The 27507-nt window shown below is 55.9% G+C and overlaps 2 protein-coding genes across 17 annotated transcripts in view; one reads left to right on the plus strand and one right to left on the minus strand.

Moving 5' to 3' along the window:
* The first annotated feature begins 1680 nt into the window (after positions 1-1680).
* NKIRAS2 (NFKB inhibitor interacting Ras like 2) lies at positions 1681-5920 on the plus strand. Its single transcript, XM_014833702.3, has 4 exons — positions 1681-1819; positions 2819-2926; positions 3347-3588; positions 4206-5920. Exons 2-4 carry the CDS (start codon positions 2833-2835, stop codon positions 4443-4445), a joined length of 576 nt encoding a protein of 191 aa, XP_014689188.1. The 5' UTR covers positions 1681-1819; positions 2819-2832; the 3' UTR covers positions 4446-5920.
* A 1014-nt stretch (positions 5921-6934) lies between these two features.
* The window catches only part of ZNF385C (zinc finger protein 385C), a 50314-nt gene continuing 29741 nt past the window's right edge, over positions 6935-27507 (minus strand). For 5 of the 16 annotated variants that reach the window (XM_070483272.1, XM_070483273.1, XM_070483270.1 and 2 more), the window contains 7 exons: positions 14429-14577; positions 12427-12537; positions 10874-11039; positions 8967-9257; positions 8238-8434; positions 7802-7912; positions 6935-7389 (listed from right to left, as the gene is read on the minus strand). In XM_070483272.1, the coding sequence (XP_070339373.1) occupies positions 7066-7389; positions 7802-7912; positions 8238-8434; positions 8967-9257; positions 10874-11039; positions 12427-12537; positions 14429-14577 (1349 nt within the window). In that variant the 3' untranslated portion in view covers positions 6935-7065. The other 11 variants (XM_014833700.3, XM_070483275.1, XM_070483274.1 and 8 more) reach the window with 6 other exon arrangements.

Genomic DNA, 27507 nt, shown 5'->3' on the forward strand with positions numbered 1-27507 from the left:
AACCGTTTTTGTAGTACTTCCCTCACCCAAACAATAATACTTGTGAACCTGAATTAAATTCGGGTTTTCTGAGGTTAAATTGGGCGGATTTGACGTTAAAATTTTAAAGCTAAGGGGAACTAAAATAAGAAGGGGGTGTGGGCACTTAAAAAGGATCTACCCTCTTCCTCTAGTAAAACAGAATGTGCCCTTGTCCGTAGGCTGCTTGCATGGTCCCTGCCTATCACAGGGCTAAGGGAACGAAAACACACCCAGCCCTGGGTAGGGGAAGGTGGGAGAGGCTCAGTGGGTTGGAGGAGAGGTCATTCATCCAGCCAGTCATTCAATAGCCCTCTTCAAAGTGCCCACTCCCCCTACTTCAGTGTGGGATGGCACAGACTCACAGATCACCTGCCCTGCCTGCCGATGGCTCACAGTCTACAGTCTAATGCAGGCAGTCTTTCACCATCTTCCCACTTTTTGCTCTCTGCATCTAAGGCAACTCATCTACTCTGACAGCTTTATCTGTCGATGACTCTCAACCCAGTTGACATCTCCAACCTAGACCTCTTTTTCTGAGTTCCAGATCTGTATAACCAACTATCTACTGGATAGCTCTTGGATGTTTCACAAATCCCCAAGGCTTAACATATTTAAACTGAACTTGTCATTCTCTCTCCACTCCTCAACAACAGAAAAACCAAATGCGGTACTTGATTCTCTTTTCCCGAATTCCTTATCTTGTTGATTGGATCACCATTCATCTGGTCACCAAATGAGAAAGACGGGAGACATCACGATCTCCTCCCTCTTTCTCACTCCTGACTCCTAACTTATCACCAAGTCTTGTTGATTCTCCTACCAAATGTCTCCCAAATCTATCTATCGCCTTTCCATCCCTTTCCAGGTTCTTGTAATTTTTTAAAAACTTGGAATACTACCGAAGTCTTCTAACTGACCCCCCAGTCTCATCTCTCTCCAATCTTCAGACTTCTGCCAGAGTGACCTTCTTAAAGCAAAAATTGATGTCACTTCACTGGCGTAAAACCTATCAATGGCTTTCCACTGCTATTAGGATACAGTTTGAACTTTTTGGCCAACCACCTAAGGCCTTTGGTTATTTGGCTCCTTTCCACCATTAATATTGAACTCACGTCTTTGTAGTTCCAGAAAATGCCATGACTCTTGCCATGCTTTCTCCACCCTTTCCTCCCAAGCCCTTCAAACCTCAACACAGACATGACCTCCAGGGAGTTCTCCATAATGCCCACTGCCTCCAAGTTAAATGCCCCTTTGCTGTGCTCCCATAGCACCTCTGTGATAGGTCTTGCCATGCTATACTGTAATTGTTGGTTTAGATGTCTGCCTCTTCTAGACGGTGACGTTCTCATGAGCAGCTACAGTGTCTAATTTGCTTTTTCTCAGCTTTTGGTCCTGTACGTGGCACAGAGTAGGTGCTCAGAAGACATCTGAGGAATAAACGATTGAATAAACGAAGTGTTACTGTATTATGGTACCCTTTAGAGACAGAACATTTCTCTATCTGGTGCATCAGACGCACCAGAACAGCACGCCGCGTCCGGCGAGCCTAGAACCGTGTGCACACAACCTCCGCCTCCAGGTCTCAGCCGTCACTTCCCCCGCCGGCCTCTGGGGGCGCTGTGAGGACGGCGCCCACTCCCCACCGCCGGAATTTGTCTTGCCGGACGAAGGCTGGGGGGCGGGGCCAGCGGAGCCTGGCTCGACACGGAAGGACGGAGCCCTTGCGACCGCCTTGCCCCGCCCGTGGTCCCCGCGCTCCTGGAGGGGCCCGGCTGGGGTGCTGCAAGGGCCCCGGGAGGTACGGAGCTGGCAGGCTGGGATCGGCCACTGCGTCTGGGCCGCTTTAGGTGGCAGGTTTCTGTCGCTTGTGATTCCCTCTTGGGGGTCCCGTCGTGGGGAAATCTGTGGCGGAGTCCCCACTGGGGGCTCCCTTGGGGTATCCCTTGATTGCAGGGCTCCCTACGTACATGGGGCCCCTTGCGGGGGGGGAGGAGGGTCTGACTCAGGAGTTTCCTCTGGAGAGGTTTCTGTTTAAGACCCTTGTGGGTGTGTTCTCTCTATCTCTGCTCTCCGGGGAATTCTTCGTCTGGGGCTCCTTCTGGGAAGCCTGTATTTGGGATGTTTTCGGGGAGATCTCTGGGGCCGCTTCGGAGAAGGAGTTTCTGTGTCTGAGCCTTCTCATCTGGGTCAGTCGAAGGGTAGCAAAAAATTATCTCCTTTCCGAAGCCTTTTTTCTTTAGATTCCTTCATTCCTTTCTTGTCTGTTGTTCTTAGCCATGGACTTGACTGGGAATTAGAGGTAATTGATTGTTGCCTAGGTAAGTCATACAGGAAAGCAAAATATCCTCCTTATTTGCTCATTCTCCCCAGGAAGAGTGGCTTAAGACAGATCCACACAAAGTAGTATTCCTGCTTATTTCTCCATGGAGTCGTCGTTAAAGAGAGGAAGCTGAGCCAGAGCTCCCTTCAGCAACTGGTCCTCCGCATCCTTTGCACAGAGAAGGACTGGCCAGTGGTTCCTTTAAACTAGCAATCCTCTTCCTCCTTTATGGCAACATATATTGAGCACCTGCTCTGTGTCACTTCCTGGCCAGATACTGAGAATGACAAAGATCAATAAGATACAGCTTCCTGTCCAGTAGTGGACACAGACAAATGACTTCAATACATCCTGACTAGAGTAGGGGACAGTGCTGAATCCCCGAGGCTGCGAATTCGGTTCAGAACTTGGGCTCTCAGTTATGGGAGGTCTGCCCTCTTTGACCCCACCTCACCCAGTGTGCTTCTGTTCTTCAAGGTTGAAGGCTAAGCATGGGGAAGAGCTGCAAGGTGGTCGTGTGTGGCCAGGCATCTGTGGGCAAAACTTCAATCCTGGAGCAGCTTCTGTATGGGAACCATGTAGTGGGTGAGTGTTGTTGGGGGCGGGGAAATGGTGGAAGAATTTGAAGAATGAGGAGTAGGATTTGATCACAGCACACAAAAGCTTTTAGCTGTTCCCAGTGGTTATTACATCCCAAAGAGTCACATCTACATCTTGACCCTCAACCCTACAACACTGAAGACATCTGAAGGAAGGAAACCCAATATCCTAGATAGGGAGGAAAAGCTCCCAAGTCACACTTTTGCTTAGGATGGTATGAGCATGACATTAATATCTGTTCCCTCAAATCATTCCAGTCCTGCCACTCAGTCTCTGGCTCCCTCTCCTCAGCCCCCCACATTTCTCTCTCTCCCTATCTGGTCAGGTTGTCAGGATATACTCATTCATTCAGGTTTCCCATCTCCCTCCTCCCTACAAACGAGTTTTCTCCTCATTTTATCCCAGGTTCTGAGATGATTGAGACGCAAGAGGATATCTATGTGGGCTCCATTGAGACTGACCGGGGGGTGCGGGAGCAGGTGCGTTTCTATGACACCCGGGGGCTCCGAGATGGGGCCGAGCTGCCCCGGCACTGCTTTTCCTGCACTGATGGCTACGTCCTGGTCTACAGCACGGACAGCCGAGAGTCCTTTCAGCGTGTGGAGCTGCTCAAGAAGGAAATCGACAAATCCAAGGACAAGAAGGAGGTGTGTATGGGATCCCCAGTGGTGAGAGAGCCTGGGCCCTGGGCTGCCTTGTGGTGGCTTGGCTAGGCTCTGTTTTTCATTCATTTGCCAGGACATGGGTTAGGAGCTAAAGGGGGATTGAAAGGCACTGAAAGGTGTCTTCACCCCCAGAGGTGGCCACATGTTGAGGCAGCTCAACCAAAGAGGTTGCTCTTCAGTTTAAGAGCTCCTTGACCTGAGGCATGAGCCCTACTTTCTTTATCATGATTCTGTTCTCTTAGCTATGAAGGCCCTGCTGTTCTCAAATCTCCCTTTAAGCCACAGGCATTCTGGGAGTGCTTCCTCACCAGTTGTTTAGCTAGAAACTGACTACTAGTAATGAATAAGCATGGGTAATATAGGGCTTATAATAAAACTCCTGGAGGGAGAGCCAGATAGAGGCCAAAATTTGGACAGAAAAAGAGAAAAGAGCAACCATCTCCCTCCCCCTAGTCTGTGATTTTTAATATAGGAAGAGATGAGACATCAGCCGTTGAGACTTTCCTTCTCCTAGGATTCCTAGGTGGTCACCAGCCCTCACACCCATTCTAGAGGTCCATGGTCCATCCACAGGCCTCTGCTCTGTCCCTCTTCCCTAGGTCACCATCGTGGTCCTTGGCAACAAGTGTGACCTGCAGGAGCAGCGACGTGTAGACCCAGATGTGGCTCAGCATTGGGCCAAGTCAGAGAAGGTGAAGCTGTGGGAGGTGTCAGTGGCTGACCGCCGCTCCCTGCTGGAACCCTTCGTCTATCTGGCCAGCAAGATGACCCAGCCCCAGAGCAAGTCCGCCTTCCCCCTCAGCCGCAAGAACAAGGGCAGCGGCTCCTTGGATGGCTGAATGGCTGCCATCCCTTCTTCACCTTCCCACCCCCATTCCAGCTGCTGGGGCTCTGGAAGATGGGTTGAGGGGAAAGGGGGGTTAGGCAAGCTGCCCTTCCCAAGCAGCAGGGGAGCCCCCCACTAGGACAGGCAGCTGAGCTGTCCCAGGATCAGGCTACTTTTGCTCCCTCCCAACTCTGAGAAGTGCACATAATCTAGGTTAGTGCCCCCAACCCCTACCCCCCACCCTCAGTTCTTATCCTGTCTGCCTTGCTGTGACCTGAGGCAGTTGTGGGTCAGTGTCCCTTCTACCTGTCCTGGACAGGAAGCAGAACTACCATGCAGAAGTGCCCAGTGTAGGGTCTGGTTCCAATCACAGGGGTCCCACGCCTCTGGGCTTCCTGCCAATGACACACACACACACACACACACACACACACACGGCACTGGCCTAGACTAAAGGGCATTCAGGTATTGTGTATGTGTGTACGTGTGCACACGTGTACACGTGTGTGCATGCTAGTGTTAGGGGTGCCCCTCATCCAGCGCCCTGACATTTCTGCTGTCCTTACCTTGGCTGGAAGAAGCCAGCCTCTCGGGAAGTGTAATTTTCTGTGTTACCTCTTGCCCCATTGTTTTGCTTCCTCTTCCTGCTCAGGGAGCAGATGGGCCTCATTGGGTGAGGTGGAAGCGAATGACTGGGCTGAGTCACCTACTGGCTTTGTGACTCAGCAAGGCCTTTCCCCTCTCCCGGCTTCAGTTTTCTCATCTGTGAGGTGATGGGTGTTGCTTAGATGACCTTCTAGATCCTCTCTAGCCCTGTGAGTTTATAATGCCCATGGCCTCCGGCTGGCTATGACTGTACCCTTCGCTTCTCCCTCTTCAAGGTGCTATGCCTACGCGTCCCGGAGGCTGGGACACTGCTCTCCACCAGCCACCAGGGGGCAGGAGCGCACTATCTGCTCTTGTTGCCAGAGTGGCTGCTCAGTGCCCAGTGGGGCACATCACACCCAGGGGGGCCGGTCTCCACCCCTTCCTATGGTTGTTTTCAGCTAATAGCTGGACTTGTATTTATAAATTACCTGTTTTAAATGAGCCTGCTGCCATGGTGAAGGCTGGACAAGGTGCTCCTCTGGCCCTTCCTTCTTACCTCAGATGCCTCAACAGAACAAGGCAAACCAGTAGCAGCTTCTCAGGAGCTGACAGATCTGTCGGGGCTCAGAAGGGTGGTGACACTCGCAACACGCTGCAAAGTGAGCTTATGACCCACAACTTCCTGTGCCCACTTCGTGCTTCTGCCACCATGCACACCTGGCACAGGTGAGACACTATAGCCAGGCAAGCTCCAGTACCCGTGCCTTCTCCCCGAGACGGGCGGTGAGCAGGGACAGGCGGCCAGGGCTGGGCGAGGCAAGTTAGGGCGCGTACAGACTGGCGCTTAAAGTTCGTTTATTGATGCATTGGATACAATAAAACCACAACCGTTATCAAAAAGTTTCCCTCCCCCACCCTTTTCTTGCTTTCCCATTGGAAATACCTAAAAAAAAGAAAAAAGATGATACAGGTGGATACTGGCAAAGTCCCATATTGTGGGGTTTGGGGGGCAGTGCTGGGCAGGATGGGGGTTGTGGCATTAACTTTGACGGCACGAAAATGGGTCTTGAGAGTGTATCAGACTGATTCCCACCGCTTAGCTTCACAGTGAGGGGGCTTGGGGTGGAGGTTGGAGGAAGGAAACCCCTTAAGTGCTAGGGACCAGTTTGGGGTGAGGAGCTGGAGGGGACAGCTCTTTGGGAGCCCTCGGGGGCGGGCGATCCGGTGTTAGCTGGGTCCATAGTCTGAGGGAGACCCAGTCCCCCCCTCCGAAGAGCTGGGGTTCAGGCAGAATCAGTGAAAGGCTAAGAGGCGAGTCCTTTTGTGGGATTCATCACTTCCTCTATTAAAACTCGGCCCAGCCAGAACATCCCCCTCACCTGCTCCTATCCTAGCCCCATCCTGTCAGAGCAGATGAAGCCCCCAAAGCTTTTGGCCCCACCTTAGCATTGCCCCCTTTCTCCTCCACAGACTTCCATCACGCCTCCACCGTCTCTGTCCAGATAGCCTTGCATCCACTCCAGCTTGAGACCTGTCCCTCATCTCCCGTGATTCTCCAGAGAAGCCAGTGAATGGGGAGGGCCTCCTTCCTGGGGCATGAGAGTAGAGGTCACAGCCTTGTACCCAGGCTAGAAGGAGTTTAGAGTCCTAGGGCCTCTGCTATGTGAGTATAGGTCTTGAGTAGGGGAAATGAGAGCACCGTGGGGCTGGGGCTAGGGTTTTGCATAGATCTTGGGGATTTCTCAGTTTGCTCCCCCTAAGCCAGGCTGGGAAGGACAGGGGAGGCCAAGACAAGCCCTGGAAGGCCAGGGAAAGGAGGGTGGGGATGGATGGTCCTTAGGTTGCGGGTGGGGAGGGGATTCGTTCAATCTCCAGACTCTGTGAAGGACAGCTGCCCTTAAAACTAGCCGGCTCCTCCTGGATCGGGCAGAACCCCTAGGCTGTAAAAGGGGGTCCCTAGTGGGATGTAGGAAACCGAGGCATCTCGCAGAGAGTTGGAAGGGGAGGGCGAATGCTGGGACATCAGCCCTCGCCTCCCCCAGGGGCTAATACGGGGCAAAGACGATGGGTCCTGTGGCAGGGCGGACAGCTCCTGTTGGGGTACGAAACAGAGCTGGGCCCAGGATCGGAGCCGGGAAGAGGGTGGTGGCTGCTGTAGGGGTAGGCCGGAGGGCCAGGGGCCCTGGCAGGGCACAGATGGCTGTGGCTGTGGTGGGGATCGGGCTGGGCAGGAAGCGGGCTGCCAGTGTCTTGGTCAGTTGTTTCTGCAAGGCCAGTTTAGACTGCAAAGAAGAGAGAGAGGAGTGGACACAGTCTCTGACCTCAGGAAAATCCTGCCCCCTCCCTGGGCTCCATCCTTGGGCTTTTTGCTGCAGGAAAAACGTGCCTTTTAGGGTTCCAAACCTAAATCCTCCTTTCCCACCCCCAAACATTCATTCCAGAGGGCTTGCTCCGCCACCTGTCTTCCTGCCCAGAGGAGGAGACTCTAAGGATGGGCGAAGGGAGGGGCTCTGGGGTGGGGTAGAGATGGTCTCCAGGAGACACACGCCCACCCTTGCTCTGGGCCCTGAGATTAGTACCCCAGCCCACCTCCCCGGAAATTCCTCTGGGCAGATGCCAAGACAGCCAAAGACTTAACCCCAGCTCTTTCCCTGCCCAGGCAGCCTCAGCGGGGTGGCTTCCTTCCTGCCCCACCCCTCAGCCCCCCAGCTGGCCCTCCCTTCCAGCCCACCCTCTCCGCTCTTGACCCGGGTCCCAGCTCTGTTGCCTGGAGACAGATACCTTGAGGATACTCACAGCCAGCGCTGCGTGCTTCTGCAGCTTGCTGTGCTGGCTGGAGGGCTTGGGGGGCTTCCCGGCCAGGCGATCTTTGTGCCTCCTGCTGCTCAGGTGCTAATGGACAGAAAGACAGACTGGGAACAAGGTGAGGAAGCCTGAGGACCCTCAAACTACCCTATCATCCTGGGCTAGCTCACCCTTCCTCTACCTACAATTCACACATCGAAGGCACATTTACTGGGTGTCACCCTGGAGTGGCCCTGGGAAGGGGAGGCAAGAACTGGCCTTTGCCCTCCAGGGGCCCACTGTCCCACTACCCTCGCTCCTCTCCACCCCCGACTCTGCTCTATCCACCTTCTGTCCTCAGGTTCCCTCCCTACTTGGCACTGGTCCCACCCCCTCACCCTGCTCCACCCCGCTCCATCCGCGCTTCCCCCACCTGCTTGAGTTGGGTCTCTGAATTGACCTGAAGCTGACAGAGTGCACAGTGAAAAGGGGGACTGGACCCCTGCTGGCCTCCCCGGCCCCCTGTCACTCTCTTGGCCTTGTGTCCGGCTCCTCCTCGGGGCACTGGGCGGCCCCGGCCTCTTCGGGGAGCCCCTCGCTGACCTTCCACCATCCACCGGTGCTTGGCTCCTGGAGGAAGGAAAGAAGACAGCCTGTCAGCACCTAAGAGGGGCTGCAAGGGCCATGGAGACCCCTCCAGACTGCGTCAGTTTGGTTGCCCCTTTAGCCTCAAGGCTGGTCAGCACATAGACTCCCCTCCAGCCCCAGGACATTTCTCTGTCTTATCTCTGAAAGGTCCTCCAAGCTTCTCTCATTCCATGCCAACCTCCCCCAAGGAAGGCCTTCTTGCAGGGTAACTGGGTGGCTTCCCTTTTGCTCTCAACAGACCTCTTCCTTCTGGGTCTGACCTAAGGACAGATGGAGGAGGTGGCTACCGTCTTCCCGGGAGTGATCTTCAGTTCTTGCGGCCTCAGACTTCTCTTCCCAATTCTCCCTCCTCAGGTGTTAGCAGGAGGACTCAAAATGCCCAATAACAGCTGAGTATAACGCCTCTGTCACCAAGCCGTTGAGCAAAGTGCCCAGAAACCCAGCCTGCCCAGACCTGGGGAGGGCAGCCTCCCTGCCCCCCTGCCCCGGACTCCAGCCGGTGGGGCACACGCACCTGTGTTGTGAGCCTGCAACTGGGAGGCGGAGTTCACTGTCACCTTACACGTGGGGCAGTAGAGGCGCCCCCTCTCGCTCCTGCCTTCCCCCCTCGCACCGCTGTCCACAGCAGCCGAAGGTGGCTCAGGCCCTGGTGCCTCTCTCCCAGGCTCTGGGGAGCAGGGTGGGCAGGAGGAAGAAGAGGAAGAGGAGGCAGCATCCAAGAGGTCTGAGTGGGCTGGCTCCCTGGGCGCAGGGTCTGGAGTCAGTGGTGGCTGGAGTTGGGGGCCAGGAGAAGGGGCTGCAGGAACTGTGGGGGAGATAGAAGGCTTCAGGTCTGCAATGATGAGGCCTGAGATGATTCTTTTTTTTTAATTAAAAAAAATTTTTTTTAAGATTGGCACCTGGGCTAACAACTGTCGCCAATCTTCTTTTCTTTTTTTTCCCCTGCTTTTCGAAACCCCAATCCTCCCTGTACATAGCTGTATATTTTTTTTAGTTGTGGGTCCTTCTAGTTGTGGCACATGGGACGCTGCCTCAATGTGGCCTGATGAGTGGTGCCATGTCCGTGCCCAGGATCCGAACCAGCGAAAGCCTGGGCTGCCGAAGGCGGAGCTCGCAAACTTAACTACTCGGCCACAGGGCCGGCCCCGAGATGATTCTTGAGACCATGATTTTAAGCACTGACATATTGAGGGTGGCCTGGCAATGTGGAAAGGTCCCTAGTGTAGGGATGACCAGCACTGAATTTGTTACCCCACTCTCCCACCAACTTACTGAGCAGACTTGGGCCTCTTTGGGCCTCAGTCTCCCCATCTGAAACCATAAAGTTGGACAGAGTGGTCTCAGAAAGCCCTCATAGCCCTGCTATTCTACAGTTATTAGCTAACTGTTAAATAAGTGGAAATCACCAGAAACTGTACTAGAATGTTCATAGAGCACTATTCACAATAGCATAAAACTGCAAACTATTCAAATATTCATCAACAGGAGAAAAGATTTTTAAAAAATTGTTGTATGGTCATGCAGTGGAACACTGCAAGGCAACGAAAAAGGGCAGACCACAGCTAGATGCAACAACACGGAAGAATCTTAGCGTGAATGCTGATGAATGTTCATGAAAGATGAACGTTCATGAAAGATGAACAAAAGCCAGACACAAAAACCTACATATTACATGGTTCACCAAAACCAGATGAAACTGATCTATTCTGAGAAAAGTCAAGACCGTAGATACCCTGGGGGAGGGGTGTAGGTGGTTGAATAGTGTCACCCCAAAATTCATGTCCATCTGGAACCTCAGACTGTGACCTTATTTGGAAATAGGACCTTTGCAGATGTAATTATTTAAGATGAAGTCACACTGGGTTGGGGTAGGCCCTGTTCCAGTGACTGGTGTCCTTCAAAGAGGACCACGTGAAGACACAGAGACCCACACAGGAGAACGAGATAGGAGGATGGAAGCAGAGCCTGGAGCAATGCATCTACAAGCTAAGGAACAGCCAGCATGGCCAGCCACCACCCGAAGTCAGAGTAGGGCTGGGCAGACTGGCCCTCTGAGTCCCCACCGAGGGACCGACCCTGTTGACACCTTGATCTCAAACTTCTAATTCCCAGAACTGTGAGAAAATAACTTTCTGTTGTTTTCAGCCACCCAGTTGGAGGTCATTCGTCACAGCACCCCTGGGGAGCTAACACAACAAGGTAGTGACCAGGGGGGACCCGAGGTAGGCTGCGGGTCTCTTGTGGCAAGTTTCTTGATCCCCGTACGTTCAGACGGAAAATTCATCGTGCTGAACATTGGGCGCCTTTTTCTGTATGTAGGAGAACTCCACCCAAGCAGAACCAGTAATGAGCAGAAATCGCTCAACCCCTCATCAGAAACCAGATTTGGAGTGGGGAGGGGGAGAAGAGTTCAGGACTGACCTTTGCTCTGTGGCTCTCCCGGGGTGTCGCTGCCTGGAGTCGGGGTTGGGGACACCAGCGTCCCCTCCTGGGACAGGGTTTGCGGCCTCTGCTTGCTCTTGGCGGCTTCAACAGCCTTGAGTTTTCTGGCGTGTTTGTGGCCTTTATAATGTGCTTCAGCCTGGTTCTGTGGAGGGGAGGGCACGGGGTCACCATTCATTTGCTGAGTCCACACATCCCATCCATGAGCTGGCGCTGGGCAGGGGGCAGGTCAGAGGGAGTCAGGGCTGGGGCCACACAAGGGAGGAATCCTTGTCATTGCTATCATCATCACAGTATGTGTGTGGCCCTAAGGTTTACAGAACACATCCCAGGCAAGCAGCCTCTGGCTTCAAATCCTGACTCAGCCACTTATTAGCTGTGCATCTGTGGGCAAGTCACCTCACCTCTCTGAGCCTCAGTTTCCTCGCTGGTAGACTTTGCGATGATAATGCTGGAGGGTGGTGGGAAGCTCACAGGATTGTGAGAATAAGTGAGAGCCTGAATGATAAGGGCCTAGTGCACACAGTAGGTGCTCAAGGAATGTTAGTTGCTAAGCTTATAAATGCACACATGGAGGACACAGAGTAGTCTCACACTTTGGGGTATGTGTACCCCAGAACATTCATCCCCTTGCTCATTTTTTTCAACAGAGTTCCCGAGCACTTGCTGTTTGCCAGGCACTGTGCCAGGGGCCTGGCATGAGGACACATCCCTCCCTCAGAGGGAAGCCTCCTTGTGCATCTCTTGCATGACTCATGGAACCTGAAAGCCTGGAGGGGACTCTCAAGTGTGGCCTGTCAGTGTCCTCCCTCCTTCAACCAGGGGTCCCTGCTTGTTGCTCCCAAACATCGGACAGACAGGCCCCCGTGGCCCCCCCGGGCCCTTTCATCAGAGGAGGTCTGAGAGAGCATCTCCCCAATCCCTAGAGTTGCCTGGACAGAAGGTTCGCCTTCCCTGGGAGGCCAGACTGAGGCTCCTCTGCTATCTAGGGGCAGGAGCCAGGCCTGGGTTCAAATCCCAGCTCTGCTACTTACCACCTGTATGGCCTCAGGCAAGTCACTTAACCTCTCTGAGGCTCAGTTTCCTCCTCTGACAAGTGGGGATGATAATAGTGCCTCTATCCACCTCACAGATGTATCATCAGAACCAATTAAGATGATGGGCATGAACATATTCTGTGAACTCTCGGGTGCTTTAACAAACTCAGGTCCAAACCAGGAGCTGATGGGGTGGCCCCTGGCGTACAGTGTGGCAAAGGGCAGTCTTCTCTCTTGCAGAAGGATCCAGAACACACGAGAGAGGCATAGGGGAGGGAAATGGAGTCCCAGGGGGACTAGAGAGGGAAGGGGCAGAGGAATCTGGAGAGAGGGGAGGAGGGGCTGGGTAAAGGACCAGGAGCACCTCTTCTTGCAACCAGGGACTGGAAATCCGGACCACAGTCCCTCTGCCACCCCATTCCTCCCAGAAGCCCAGTCTCCAGCTCTCTTCCTGCCCAGCCCCCTCCCCAGCCCATTCCCACTGCTCCCTCTCACCGCTGAGTTGAACCTCAGGTGACAGATGTTACAGGAAATGAAGAGCTTCTTCTTCAGAGGGGAGGGGACCCCAAACGTGTGGCTGATGACAGCTTTCTGGACCGGGTCCATCTGTGAAGGGAGTGGGAGGGCACAATGACTGGGGTGAGCTTGGAAGGGGCGGCAGTACAAAATGCCAGAAACTACTGCAGATTGTCGAGGAGGGCGGTGGTCCGTCCCTAGGAAGAGCTTTCCCATCCTTGTGGATGTCAGACACAGAGAAGGAAACAGCCTCTCCCCTGCCTGATTTTATCTGTCAGCCTGGGCTTCTGCTTGGAGGTGGGTGGCCAGGGTGACCTCTGTGATCCTGAGAAATAGAACCACGTCCTGGTGGTCACCTGGGCATCTCCTGCTGCTCCTCCAGTCTCTGTTTGTTTTTTTTTTTCTCATTCACAAGAATCACAACTCTTGGGACAGAGAGTTGGGGGCAGGGAGAGGCAGAGGAGGGACAAAGAGTCCCTCTGTTGGAATTTCCTCTCCCATAATCCAGCCTTGCGCTGATCTTATGAGCTCTGCCACTGTCACAGGGCCTGAGAGGGAGAGTAAGACCATGGTGGGGGGAGGAGGCGGGGGGGCTGCAGGAGTGGCAGGCGACAGCAGGTGGAGGCCAGAGGGTTCCCTGAGTAGTAGGATCATTTCTTTGGAATATTAATTTGTGTGGTTTTTTCTTTTCCTTATTTTAAACAATTTTTTTCTTCTATCAAACCAAGCCTTTATGTCCCCTTTCTCAGGGGCCTGGGTTGTTGGGCCCAAAGCAGAAGTTGTCTGGGCTTGCTTGTCAAGAGGAACTTTCCACACCTTCCTGAGGGAAGAGAACAGAGGCTTTGAGAGAAAAGCATGGTTTCAGAAACCTCCCTGAGAACAGAAGGCGGTCTTAACCCTCACAGCACGCAGGGCTGGTAGGACAGGCAGGGGACAGGACATCAGAGGATGGCCCCCAGGTCCCCAGTGATGGGGACAACGGTGACTCCCCTCACTCTTGAGGGGCCATGGGAGCTTGACTGAACAGTGGGCATGTCAGCAAGTGACAGTGGGAACCAAAGAGCTGACAACCCTCCTCAAATGTCTCAGGCTCCTGCGGACCTCTGTGCAACCCGGAGGGTGGAAGGGAGGGCGCCTAAGGGCGAGTGAAGCAGAATTTCCCACCATCTCGTCAGGATGGGGTGGGGCTCATCAACGATTACATTTGATTTTTCAAAATTTAAAAAGGCGGGTTATTCCTTCTAGTTCATGTAGTGAAGTAAAATTCATGCTCACTGCTTGTGGGTCACACACATACACACATAGATGACAGAGGCTAGTCTACAGACACAGAGGACATACGCTTACAGGCAGTTACCCATCACAGAGACGGGGAGAAAGATGCACTCTCACACATCGGCACTCAAACGGCACACAAGCACAGACAGCTCACTATCACCCAACCCACACAAGACACACACCTAGAGGTCAGGCACATGCCAAACACGTACATAATCGAGACAAAGACAAAAAAACCTCTCAAATGCAGAGGCACACACACATTTATTACATACCCAGACATGAAGAGTTGTTTACAAACACATACACACTGGACACCAACACACAAATTCACATCCACAAATAACACACAAAGACCTATAGAGACACAAACTAAAACAGAAAGGCACCCCTTAGTTGCACACAGACATACACGGACCATCCATAGAAGTCCCTATGCGAAAACTCAAGTGGAACCCATAGTTTAGAGCCTACAGGCCCTGTAGTTGTCATCCGGGGTGGAGGTGACAACATCGTCCTTTCTTAGCCCAGAGAGCTGGGCCCAGGGACCTCTATTTTGGGAACATCAAGTCACTAGTGGATGTTGGAGAATGAGCTTCTGGTTAGACCCAGTGCCTAAGAGCTGGTCCCTCTGAGCCCACCTTCCCTGCCCATCCCCAAGCTTGGCTGCATGCCCCCACCCACCAGCCAGCCCAGCCCGTACCGTGCTGAAGTTGGGGAAGAGACTGAGCGGGGTGGTGCCATTGAAGTGGAAGGCGAGCAAGTGCTTGAAGTCCAGCGTGGGCTGCAGAGGCCTGGCGGGCAAGGGCAAGGAGGCCAGCAGGGGGCTGGGGGCGCTGGAGGCTGGGCCAGCTGCAGGAGGAAGAAGGGCAGGGGCTGACATGGGGAGCCACAGGGCTCTCTCCTACCTCTGCAGCAGAACAAGAGGCTGATGGGCTTCTTGGCTGTGGAGCCAGGGAAGAAACTCCCGTCGCCAGCTTCACAAAGGAGCACTGGCCCAGCTGGGGCAATCACAGCCCGTTTCAGTGCCTCTCCTCTCCACAACTGGGGAGGCAGAAGCAGGAAGTCCACAGCGCAGGGTTCTCAGCCCAGAAGGGTGACCCTCGGCCCCTACAGAGGCAGAATGGCCCAAACGAACCCCCGAGGGGTGTCCAGCCAAGAGAGGAGCCGGAGGAGTCAGGGTAGGCTCCTGACACACACACACCACCATGGAGACTGCATGATGCACTGGGTTTCCACTTTATTGCAAATTAAACCCAAACCCAGGAGCTCTGGGGAAAGGCCTGCTGCCCCCTCCCCTCTCACTAACGACCCCTACTCCAGACTCCCACACCATTCACAGCAAGGGCTGACAGAAGGGACGGGAAACCCACTGGAATCTGAAGGGATATGTTGCCCAGCTCTGGAGAGGTCCCAAATGCTTCCCCCAGGAGGGCAGAAAGCCCTCGGACATCTCGGGGTCAGGCCTGAGGCCGGTGCTCACAGTCATGGCTCAGCATTTTGGTTTTCCAGTCTTTGGTCTTAAAAGTCTGAAGTGAGGGCAGGGGAGGGCTAGGCACCTGGGGAACAACCAGACTTCAAGGAAGAAAAATATTAGAAATAAATCCAGTCCATTTGGGACTTTTTTGGACCCTGTCATTGCAAAACTAAAAGAAGTCCTTTTAGATTTGCGTGTTAACATTATGAAGATAGATAGATTTATTTCACATTTGTAGATTTATGTGTCTATATACATGGTTATATACAGAAAAGCCTCAGGCAGCCTATTGGTGGGGAGGAGAGGGAGAAAACCACTACCCCCTTTGAACTGCTAGCTTGTAAACAGAGAGGGTGCTATGCTGTGTGTCAAAAACAAGGACAGTGCTCTTCTCTCCAGTCACATCTGGAGAAGAGATGCTGCCAGGAGAGTGGCTGAGAAAGAGTCAAGGACCCACTCTCCTTTCCCTCAACCCCTCAACCCAGTCTTCCTCCCTCCAACCAAGACCCCCCAAATTTTCTAGGGCAAAAACTTGGGCAAAGTCCAGAGGGAAAGGGTGAGCTGCTCCTCACCAAAGTCTGTAAAGGACAGGAGTGATATTTAGGGTGTCCCAGACCCTAGCATCTCTGCCCACTCGCGCAGGCTCCCATCGCCCCAGCCCCTCCTCCACAGCCTGCGGGGCGGGGCTGGTACTCAGCGTGGAGCGGAAGAAGCACCGGGATGGTGGGCGGGAGGCCACAGTTAGCGGGTCTTTTTGAGCGCAGCTCAGTCAGGTTCAGCTTGGCCCTGAGAGTGCCCAGGGCCCCAGGCTGGCTGGACCGAGAGGAGGAGGCCGCCCTCTTGTGAGCTGCGACCCCAGGAGCCCCTCCCCCCACCCACTCTCTAAGAACTCGGCGGCCAGCGCAAAGTCAAATTCGTGCAGCGGGGGCCCATCCACGGCGATCTTGACCGCGGGGCCGCCCCGGCCTTCCCCGGCCTCGCCCTGCCCCCACCCCCGCAGCTCCCGGCTGCGGCCGACCTTGTCCAGGAGGCCGGCGCCCACGGGCAGCGCCAGGGCTAGGGCGGCGAGGGCGGCGAAGTCGGGGAAGAGCTCATGCAGCTCGGAGCGCGCGCACGCCAGCCTGGCGCACAGCGCCCGCGGGCCGAGCCGCCCGAAGCTGCCCACCACGCGCTTGAAGAGCGCGAAGTCGCCCAGCGCCCGCTGGCGCACCACGGCCGGGGCGAAGGCGCGCAGTAGCACCCGCAGCGCCCCCTCGCCGTGCGCGCCCAGCTCCGCCTGCGCCTGCGGGTAGCGGCGCGGGTCGAAGATCGCCGCGAAGGCGGCCACGACGTCCAGCGAGGGCCCGGGGTACGAGTCCCGCAGCCCCCTCCGCATGGAGTCCAGGAAGGCCCCGCGCAGCCGCTCCAAGTCCCGGACCGCAGCCTCGGAGTAGCCGATCAGCTCCACGCCTCGGTAGGTGCAGCGCCCACCGCCCAAGTCGGGGCCAGAGGGCGCCAGTTCCTGCAGGAAGCCTTGGAGGCGCGCCCCACCCGAGCTGCGCTGCGCTTGGAGGGCGGCTGCAGCCGCCATCACCAGGGGCTGCAGCAAGGCCAAGTCCGGCTCCTCTGGCTGCAGGACAAGGGCGAGCTTCTGCAGGGAGGGCAGAGCGTCCAGGAGCAGGTGGGTAAAGGCCACGAAGGTGAACTGGCGCAGGGCCAGGGCCAGTGCCCTAGCTGTAGGCGAGGCGGGAGCAGAGGCCTCCAGGGCGCGCACCAGGCAAGGCCAAGCCTCAGCCACGGCTTCCACGACAGGCAGCAGGGAGGCCCAGGGCACTGGCCGTGGTCCTGCCAAGTCAACTGCTGCAAGGTCCAGTGCCGCCCGGAGCTCAGGGACCATGTGGGAACTGGGGCCACCGTGGAGGCGGAATAGGGCATCCAGGACACTTTCATATTCACCGAGGTAGGCAGGGGGCTTGGGATCTGTCCTGCCAGGGAGGCAGTGTAGCTCAGTGAGCAGTGGGCAGGCAGCCCGGAGCTGCCGGCCCACACTCCCCAGGAGGTCACTGGGGAGGCTGGAGCTGAGCCAGGCCAACTTGGGTGCAGACACGCCAAAAGCCTGCAGGATGTCTAGGAGTTGGCCAGCGGTGGCCTCGCCCTCCTGTAGCTCCACACTGCCCAGGAAGGTGGTGGCAGGCTGGCCATCGCAGGGGGACACCGAAGTGGCAAACAAGGCCAGACTGTGGGACTCAGGCCAGTCCCTGGTCTCGTCCAACACCAGTCCCACATAGGAGGATGCCTTCAGGCGCTGGCAGGCCTCTGTGTGCAAGACACTGGCAATAGCCACCTGGGACAGCCAGAGAGAGAAAGGGAAGGGGGACAAAGTTAGAACAGAGTTAGGCTTGTCCTGAGAAGGGGCAGCAGGCAGGAAGGGGTGATAGAAAGAGCACAGGCCTTAGAGTCAGACAGACTTAGGGACTAATCCTAGCTTTGCTACTTACTGGCTGTGTGACCTTGGGCAAGTAATTTCACCTCTCTGAGCCTGTTTCCTCAGCCCTAAAATCAGGCTAATACCTGCACCCAATCTCCTCAAAAAATTGTTGTGAATTATAAAAATTGTGCTTATAAATGTAAAAGTGCTTTATGAACCATAAAGATTCTCTAGCATTTTGTGTGTGTGTGTGTGTTTCTAGAGCATCGCCCCAGCCTGCCTTATTCCTGGGGGTCTCCCTCCGCTCCGCTGCTCAGGGATTAACTGAGACAAGTTCACTCTCAGCTCCCAACCAGTTATACAGGGCCCCAGTGGGGCGCTCTGTCTGTCTCTCATCTCCGTAGGATGAGCTCCACCTCCCCCACCCACACTAGCCCCCGGGACTCAACCAGCTAGTACCCAGGACAGAGCTGCAACCTGCATGCCCCCCGGGGCCACATGGAGGATCCTGAGCTTGAGTGGGCCAGGGATAAAGCAAGGGGAAAGGAGAAGCCCCCGCCCTGCTCTCCACCTCCACCACTTCATGCCCGAGAGCATCCGGACCTGGCTCCTCAGTGGAAGTCACAAATCCACATTTTTACACATAATCGCTCAGTATTTTTAACTTAGAAACTAATTTAAGTTTTTCAAAAACACTGTGAAAACTAACAAAACACATTTGTAGGCAATCAAGCCCGCAGGCCACCAGTTTGCAACGTCTGGCCTAGGTAGTGAGGGGAGTGACCCGGTCCCCCGAGGACAGGGCCTGGCTTGGCCTCTGCGCTGTCATGCCCCCAGCAGCTGGCCCAGGGCCTGGCATATAGTACTACGCCCTGGGTAAAGTTGTGATGCGTGAAGGTATGAATGAAGTGCTCTGGCTGCTGCCCGGGGGCCTGGCATGCTGGCGCTGTGCCCAGACAGCTCGATGTCCTCCCTCCTCATGCCCTCCCCCATACCTCTGGCTGCCACCCACCTGCATGTCCCTCACCCTCCTGGAGCTGTAGTAAGCGCCATGCTCCGTGCCCAGCAGCGCCTGGCACAGGTTGAACCTCTGCAGCTCGAGCAGGGCAGAGCAGCGGTCGTCAGGCACGTCTTCCTTGGCCATGCAGTACACCGTGGTCAGCACAGCCACTTTGGCCGGGTCCACCTCCACCTTGACGCCCCTGGAGGTGGGGGTGCTTGCCAGGCCTGGGTAGGCCCCTCCTCCCTCAGCCTGGCCCTCAAAAGTGGGCTGGCCCCGGTTGACGGCCAGAGCCTGGCGGTGGGCCCCCGAGGTCACATGGCGCAGCAGGGCATGGCGCTGGAAGTTGTCGGTGCCCACGGTGAAGGCGTTCTCAGCTTTGCCGTGCTTGTTCCGTACCAGGGCCTGGCGGCACTCGAGGCAAAACATCAGCTTCCGCTCGTAGTCAAAGTCCAGCCAGGGAAACTCCTCTTTCCAGTGCTCGTTAAAGTAACGCTTGCACTTCTTGTTGGAGTTGGAAGCCTCTCCAGCTGGTTTCTTCCCTGGGGGCACCATTCCTGCTCGAGGGGCAGGGCACCCCCAACCCCCACCCAAATGCTCGTGCCCCCCAGCCTCCCTCACACACAGAGGCACCTTCCTTGACAAGGGGAGCTGGCAGGGAGGCAGGAGGGGGCAGCCCGCCAGGCTAATGGGGACCATCCATCTAACTTAGCCAGGAAAGTTTATTCCTGCTCCGCCGACGGGAGACTGGAGATGAAAGAGACAAGGGAGAGGTGTTAGGGGGTCCATGGTGGGTTCACGCTGCCCACAGAGCACTCCCCAGTGGAGGGGTGGCCTGGACCCAATAGGGAAGGGCTACTGGGAGTGGGTGGGGTCATGCAAAGGGCCACAGAGTGTTATCCAAAGTGGGAGATATGTGGGCCCCAGCCCCCTCCCAGGGTCTCCCTCCATCCAGGACAAGAAGGCATGGATTGCTTTGACTGCTGAAGTATGTCAGAACTCAGAGCTGGAAGGACTGGCACTGTCTATGCAACCCCATTTTAGAGGGGTGGAATTGAGTCCTGGCGATAGACAGTAGTCCTCAGGGTCGTGAATAATTTGTGGCTGACCCAGGACTTAAATACCCAGACCTCCTGACTCCTTGCCCAAAGGGTAACTGGTCCTTCCAGCCCACAGGCATCTACTTCATCAGAAGGAAGTCAGCCCACAGCTGAGCTCCCGCAGCCACAGGACCGAGCAACGGGATTAGTTTTCTCTGGAGCTCCCTTCCCTGAACACACACGTGGGCACACTCACACGCATGCACACACACGCCGACAGTGTGGTCCTGGGAAGGGTAGCCCAGAGGTGGGGGCTGGGCCCCAGAAGGCAGCTAGCTGGTTGCCTCCCCCTCCCTCACTCTACCACCACCCCAGGCATGAGGTCAGGATGAGCAGTTCAGGACTAGAAGGCCATGTCCAGCTGATGGCCAAAACCTGCTAACTCTGTCTCCTAATTCTCTCAAACCTGTCCCCTGCTCTTGTGCCTGCTGATAACAACAGGGGCAACCACCATCGACAGAGTGTGAGCCAAGGAGTCAGGCCCCGTGCTAAGCACTTGGCAGTGACTCCACAGGGAGACCAAGGTTTCTCTTGCAAGAACTCTCCGAGGGTGGTATTACCCTCATTTGGGAGAGGAGGAAACTGAGGTTCGGGGACTTTAAGTGACTTGCCCAAGGTTTCACAAGCAGTAAGGGGCTCAGGCAGAATTAGAACCCAAGCCCTCCTACTCCCAGAGCCCACGCTGAGACCCTGGCCTGCACCTTCTCACCTGGATTATGAATTACCCCCCCAATTCATGCCTCATGCAGCAGCCAGAGAGCAAGGCCACACACAGATGCAGCTATGTCACTCCTTTGCATCCACCTCTCCAGTGGTGGCCCGTGCCTAAGTCTACATACTTCACAGGAGCCAGCGAGGCCCCCCCAAGCCTCTGGACCCCTCCCGAGTCTCTTACCACTCCTGGCTGCTTGCCAACTCCACAGGATTACCATCCCCCACACTGCTGTTACTTTTGCTCCCACCTTCATCCTCTGGGCCTGGAATTCCCTATCCCTCCTCTTTTCCCTGTCTAATTCCTATTCCTTCTTGGAGAGCAGCTCAGGCATCCCCTCTGCCACACTGATCCCCCCAACCTGGACTGGCACCTGTCCTCTAGTTTCCCGTAATTCCCCCGCCTGAGTCTCTGTGATACAGTGTGGGGAACGCAGGGATTCTCCATGCATCTCTGTGCTCGCTTCCTTGCATCCTGCATGTGGCCAAGATCACGTTTGTTCATTTTTCTATCTCTAAGTCCCTGTACGGGGCTGGGCATGTAGATGCCTCTCCAAAGAAGCTGGTTGTTTAAAAGAATGAAAGGATTTATTTTGATGGTATGAAAGACCTCACGGCTTCTGAGGCTGTTGGTTAGATGATTCTAAACTCTGAGAAAGCAGTGACTGTCTTATCTGCCTGACATTATACCCAGCACCCTGCACGGAATCTGGCACTTAGTGGGTGGGTAAAATAGGGGCAGATGAGTGGAATTCCAGGGCAGCCTGCTCAGTGTAAGGAAAGGCGCTCTGTGTTGCCTGATGAGGGTGAAACTCGTTGGTCCTCTTCCCCTGGACTCTCAGTGACATTTGGTACTGCTCGCCACCCCTCCTTGGAACATTCCAAGACCCCACATCATCCCCAGATTTTCCTTCCCCTCATCAGCCACTCCTCTGATGTCATCTCCTCCTTCTCTTCCCAACCTCAAATGGTTCAAAGAGTTCAGAGCCCTCTCTGCTGGCCACTCTGAAATATACCACCCAGCCCGGGCCACTCCTCTGGGCGCCACACCTCTCCACCCAACCGCCTTCCTGGCTTGTCTAAACAGAACTCTCCCTGAACTGTCTCTATAAAATACGCTCCTCGCCCAGTCGGCCCAGCTCAGGAAACAGGTACCCTGGCCAGAAACCTGCGCCTCCAATTTCGCTCTCTCCCATATCCAGGACCTGGTCCACCCACAGGTCCTGTTGATTCCACCTCCATAATCTACCTCTCCATGCTGCTGCCACTATCCTCATCCAGGCCACCTTCATCTTGCCTGGACTACAGCAGTCACTTCCTGACGGCACTCCGGGTTTCTACTCTAAACCCTCCCTCAGCCATTCAGACCCCCAGCAGCCAGAGGGGGCTTTTTAAAACATACTGCTTAAAACCCTTCCATGACTGCCTGTCGCTCTGAGGCCACTGCCAGAATCCCTTTCAAGGTCTGCCAAATGCCCAGCCATTGCTGACATCTCTGGCGGCCACTTATGCCTCCCTCCCCTTCCAGCTACACCAGCCTTCTTTTGGCTCCTCCAGGGTACCAAGTTCTCATCCCCAGGGCCTTTGCACATGCTTTGCCTTCTAGAATGTTCCCACTCTCCCTCCCAACAGTTGACCCATTCCACTTCCCCTCTGGTTCTATTGCTTGGCTCGCTTAGGCTCTCTCTCTTTCTCACATTCCCTGAGGGCAGGAAAGTTAACTAACTTGTTCACATCTGAACCCTAGAGAAGGGAACAGTGCCTGGCACCCATCAGGTGCTCCCCAAAATTTGGGGAATGAATGCATAAGGAAGCACGAGCTCTCAGGAAGAGAGAGTGATGGAGTGGGCCCTTGGGCACCTATTGGGTGGCTACACCAGCTGCCTTTGACATCCTTTCCTCCCAAGATCCCATGATTCTGTGACCTTGGCCAGCCCACCACCCCAAGGATCTTAAAATGGGGAGGAGGTGCCAGGCCAAGGTGATATCCTTCTGGAAGTTTGTCAGATCCTTTCCACGTCCCTAGAAGCTGGCTATCCTGCCCCATTCTGCAGAGGGATAAAATGACTATGAGACCTAGGATGTTTTTGATAAAAGAACAAGAGAGTAGGTAGGGAGGATGCACGGGAAGACGGAGATTCTGAAACTGCACTGTCCAATACGGCGGTAGCCACTAGCCACATGTGGCTGTTTAATCAGAATTAAACAGATTTTATAACTCAGTTCCTCAGTCGCACTAGCCACATTTCAAGTTCTCAATAGCCACATGTGCCTATGGCTATTGTATTGGACAGCCCAGATAGAGAACATTTACATCATCCCCAAAAGTTTCATTGGACAGCGCCACTCTAAAAAAAAATAGGCAAAAGCCATTGATATTCTCAACCTCAACTTGAAGGAACCAGGTAGGTGGGGCCGGCTGTAAATAAAACGGGACTGTGTGACCAAGACTGACCAGGAGGGCGTACCTATGGCAGACCCAGGTCCCTCCACCTCTCCACACCCTGGCCAGCTCGATGGGAGCCCGCACAGCTTAAAGGGCCCCTGGGGCGATTGTGTGTTCGTTCGTCTGCCACCCCCATTCCACCCGGCACGAAAGCCTCAAACACGGTGTTTATTTTGGTCCCAGATGGTGGTCCCAGCCTTCTCCTCAGGCTCCTTGGGTCCCTTCCTTTGGGGACCCCACTAAGAGGAGTCCAAGCTCCCGGCAAAGTAAGGCGGGGCGCCCCCTCCCCTGGCAGCCCGAGTGAGGTTGGGGCTCCCTGCATGCCCGGCCCATCCTCCCGGGGCCGGGACGCGGAGGGCTGGGGAACTTCCTCTGGAGGGCGCGCGGTGGAGGAGCCCTCGGAGGGGTCCCCCGGAGGCACCGGGCCTCCGCCCGCCCGCGCGGGCCCGCCCCGCAAGGCCCCCAGCCCCGTCGCCCGCCCCCTGCCCGGAAGCTCCGGGAGGGGGCGCCCCGCCGGGCCCGGGCACCCCGCCCGCACACACTCACGGAGCCACGGGAGCCACCATCTTGCGCGGTGGACGCTCTGGCCGCGGTCTCCTTGGGCTCCACTGAGCGACAGCAGCCACTAGCGGTAACCGGGGCGAAGAGGCGCCAGCCACCGGCGCGGGCCGGGGTGGCGGGCAGGGCAGTGGCACCCCCGGGGCTCACCTGGCCGCGCCCACCTGCCGCGGCTCCGGCCAGGCGCGCGCTGAGCCCGGCGTGGCCCTCGGCCTCCCCCGCCCGCTGCAGCAGGAGCGACAGAGGTTAGACCGTAGGAAGGATGTTCCCCGAGGGCGGGAGGGACAGGAGTCATTCATCCATCACCTGTAGCCCTCGGTTCCTAGAGGAGCTCACAGGTGAGAGCTCACGGGTGAGAGACAAACAGGTAGAGCCTCCGGAGGCTACCCTCTGGCAGGTGCTCCGAGAGTTCTGAACAGAATGCTTTGGGATCCCGGAGGAGCAGGAGCGGCGGTAAGCTGAAGGTCGCCTGGAGAGTCGATTAGGTTTCACAACAGGACGAGTGAAATGTACTAGGGGAAGGGCATTCCAGGGACTGGCAGGCATCGGGAAGTTGAAAGTTCAGCGGTGGCGCTGGTTCACAAAGGTCAAGGTAGAGTGCCGGTGTGCAGGTGGGGGAGCAGCGCTAGAAAGCTCTGCAGTGGCTGCTAGGGATTTTGACCTTCCAGGAACCTCAGGAGGGGTTTGAGCTGGGAGCTCAATGTTTTAATCTTATGAGTTATTTATAATGGGGATGCCAGAAATGGGTGTGGAGGGAGGAGGGACCTCTCAGATGCACAGGAGACCCTCACCCCTGTGTGGGTACCCCAGAGAGAGAGGGAGAGGGTGTGGGTTCCCTGTGGGAGGAATTCAGGGCTGTGGCAGCCCAACCCTCCCAGACCTGGAGTCCAGAGGCCTGCAGTGGAGCTCCAGAGATGTTGAACTCTGAGGCCTTGGGCTGGACACTTAGCAATGCGCCTCGGTTTCCTCATCTGTGAAGTGGGAATTACAGCCAGGTGAGGAGGAAAGGGCAGGACAGGAATGGGTTTGAGGACCAGATGAGGAGCTGGGTGTGGAGGCCATTTGAAGAGGGGGTGCTGGGGCTCTTGGTGACCCAGTCTCCCCTTCTAGTCAGCACAAAGTCGCCCAGAAATGCCTTCCAGCCCCCCATAATTGGGTACACTCCTCTCCCACTCCAGGCCTAGGGCACACGTTGATTTGAGGTCGGGGCCTCTGGGGTAGCTGCGGGAACGCCTCCCATCACCCTTCACAGGGCGCTCTGTGCCACCCACCATCTGCCTCTGACACTCACAGTGAACCCTGGCCGCCAGGGCCGCTGGGATGATGCATGAGTCATGGCACACACATGCGCACGTGTGACCACCTGGCTTGTGGGTACATTCAAGTGGAAGGAGACATGGCAGCCCCCAGACCTGCCCTAGGGTGGCACCATACAGCCCGACAGGCCTAAAATTCTCTGAAAGGGTTAGGTGTGGCGGGTCTTCTAGGATGGCATTTTGCAGCAGAACAGCCACCCTGGCTAAGTATGTCGGAGCAGTCCCTCCCCAACAATCCCCCTGGCTAGGGGTCCACAGCTGGGACCCACAGCTCATTGGACCGCTGCCTCAAGAGGGTGGGTTATTGCTCTGGTCAGACACGAGCAAACCAAATGGAATAGCAGAGAAGAGGCCACCTATAGGGGTCCACCTGAGGCTGGGGCAGGGGCAAAGAGCAGGTGTCTCATGAAATAACATCATCCTGTCTGCCACCCAAGGGAGAGGATCTGGGGAAACCACATCCTGCTGCTTTGCCATCACTGGGAAAGATACACACAGAAGAGCACAGGGGCACACACCCTGCGGTCCACAGGCACCCACACAGATGGTGACAGGCACAGATGCCAAGGCACACACTTACACGGATCTCCCCGTGATGAGACCTTCTACGCATGCTGATATGTGCGCATATGGAGGTGGTACCCATGCAGAGACAGACAGATACCCATGCTGGCCAAGAGGCAAAGGCAGGCACAGAGGCCACGCATGAGCATGCACGTACACACACAGGCAGGATCAACAAAGACCCCCCTCAGATCGCATACACCCAGAGAGACAGACACGTGAGGACACGCAGACCCCTACAGTGGCATATACAGACAATACAAAACAACAGGCCTACAGCGGCACATACCATCACAAAGAGATATACGTTCCCAAAGATCAGACACATTTCCGCAGAGATAGGTGTGTGCACAGACCCCCCCCCCTTACAAAATTAAATGCATCTGACTTACACACGAGTTCATGTAGCCAACCCCAGAATCTCTCTCTCTCTCTCTCTCTCCCTACCACAAGTCATAGGGGCAGATAGTAGGGTCCTCCCCGAAGCATACACACACACACACACACACACACCCCTCAAATAGTAAAGTTGCCGTTTCTATTACAGATAAATCCAGAACTCTGCAAAGAAAATGGGAGTCCAGGAGGGAGAGAGAGCCCAAGGGAGGTTGAACTCAGACCCCTGGCTTGCCCACTCCCTGTAGGATTAGGATTCCCACCACAGCCAGGGGGTCCCTCCACACATTCTCCAGAGCCCCCAACCCACTTCAAGGTTGGCTGGCATTCAAGATCTCCCGGACTGCCCCCTCCCCGCACTGGAGGAGGACCCCCAAGTCCAGTCATGATGGAACTCTGCCCCAGCCCACTGTCTCCAGGCCTTGCTGCCATGGAAGGGGTTCCCAAAAATGCCCCTTAAAGGATAGTGGATGTCTCCCTCAAAGAGGGCCAGGCGACCCCTGTGTGGAGAGGAGACCATGAATAAGGGGAGGCAGCATAGGTGTTGACCGCGGCGCAGTGGCTGGACCTCGGGTAGGAGTCCCCTGCTTTCTGCCTGTCTCCCTCTGCTCCTCTCTCTCTCTCTGTGGCTGTAACAACTCCCCCTTCAGCCCCCTCTCCTAACAGCCCTGGGGCCTCCGGGCAGCCCCTTAGAGGCAGTCGAAGGTCTGATCTGATGCAAGGAACCTTTGACACAGGCTCCCTGGACGCGCGTCTGCCCCAAAGTGCAGTGCACCTCATCCTGTAGGGGGGACCTGCAGGGTGGACCCCAGCTCCCCAACCATTCCTGCCACCCCCGCCCCACCTTTGTTCCCAGCCAGAGTCGGGACTCCCCTGCCCAGCCCTGGACATGAGAAAAGGTACCAAGAGTCAACTGGCTACCGTAGTCTCTGAAAGACAACTTTTGGGTATCGACAATAGCAGGAAAAGGATAGGGACCCACGCTCGTCTCTAGGCCCCCTCCCCACCCCCGTCCTCAGCACTCACCCAAGAGCATTCTCTGCCTTTGGAGGCTCTGCTGAGCGCAGAGTGAGGAGCAAATGAAACCCAGCCAGAGAGTGACAGAGGGAAGGGGTGGGGGTTGCCAGGGATAGGAGGGGAGGGCGAGAGGGAGGGACTCCTGCTCCAGCCTGGAAAGCAGCGGTTCCTGGGCCCTGTCTCCCCTGGCCAGGAAGGAGCTGCCTATTTCCTGGCTTCTCCCATCCCAACCATGGGTGGAAAGAACAGGGCACGTCCTTCCCCAAGGGCGGAGTACAGGGCAAATGCGGAGACTAGGGACACAGGGAGGCTGATGGGGGCATCCAATTCCTCGACTCCTGGAGAGTCCCTGCCCAGTGCCTCTTAGGCTGAAGCGAAGAGGTGACCTGCCCACAGAGACCTCCAGGAAAGGACATGCCCTGAGCACCTTCTCTGGCTGCCAGAAAGTACTTGCTGCTGAACTTTGAAGCCCTGCCTCAGGGCTTGCTGCTGCAGGAGCCCCCGTTCTCCTGTCCAGCTTTACTCATCCTCTGCCCATCATCATCCCCTTCTATTTACCTCTTTTTGCTGAAGGGGAAACTGAGGCTCAGAGAAGTGTTACCACTTGATCCCAGAGCATTGGCCATGGTGGGGGAAGGGGGCAGGGAGCCCAGATGCCCTCTTAGTCTAGTACCTGGACTATTGGACCTGCTGCCTGGGCAATGTGAGGGGTGGCCATCCGATCAGCTAGAACTTCTGACACCCCTCCCCTGCCTGCACCCTTCCTTCCACCCCTCCCCCCAGTCTTTTT

This window comes from Equus asinus, chromosome 13 (assembly GCF_041296235.1).
Source record: "Equus asinus isolate D_3611 breed Donkey chromosome 13, EquAss-T2T_v2, whole genome shotgun sequence".
NCBI lineage: Eukaryota > Metazoa > Chordata > Mammalia > Perissodactyla > Equidae > Equus > Equus asinus.

Coding starts and splice junctions, on each gene's coding strand:
- NKIRAS2 (XM_014833702.3), top strand. CDS start 2,833: ATGGGGAAGAGCTGCAAGGTGGTCGTGTGTGGCCAGGCATCTGTGGGC. Junction 2,927..3,346: donor GTATGGGAACCATGTAGTGG/GTGAGTGTTGTT, acceptor ATTTTATCCCAG/GTTCTGAGATGATTGAGACG. Junction 3,589..4,205: donor AATCCAAGGACAAGAAGGAG/GTGTGTATGGGA, acceptor CCTCTTCCCTAG/GTCACCATCGTGGTCCTTGG.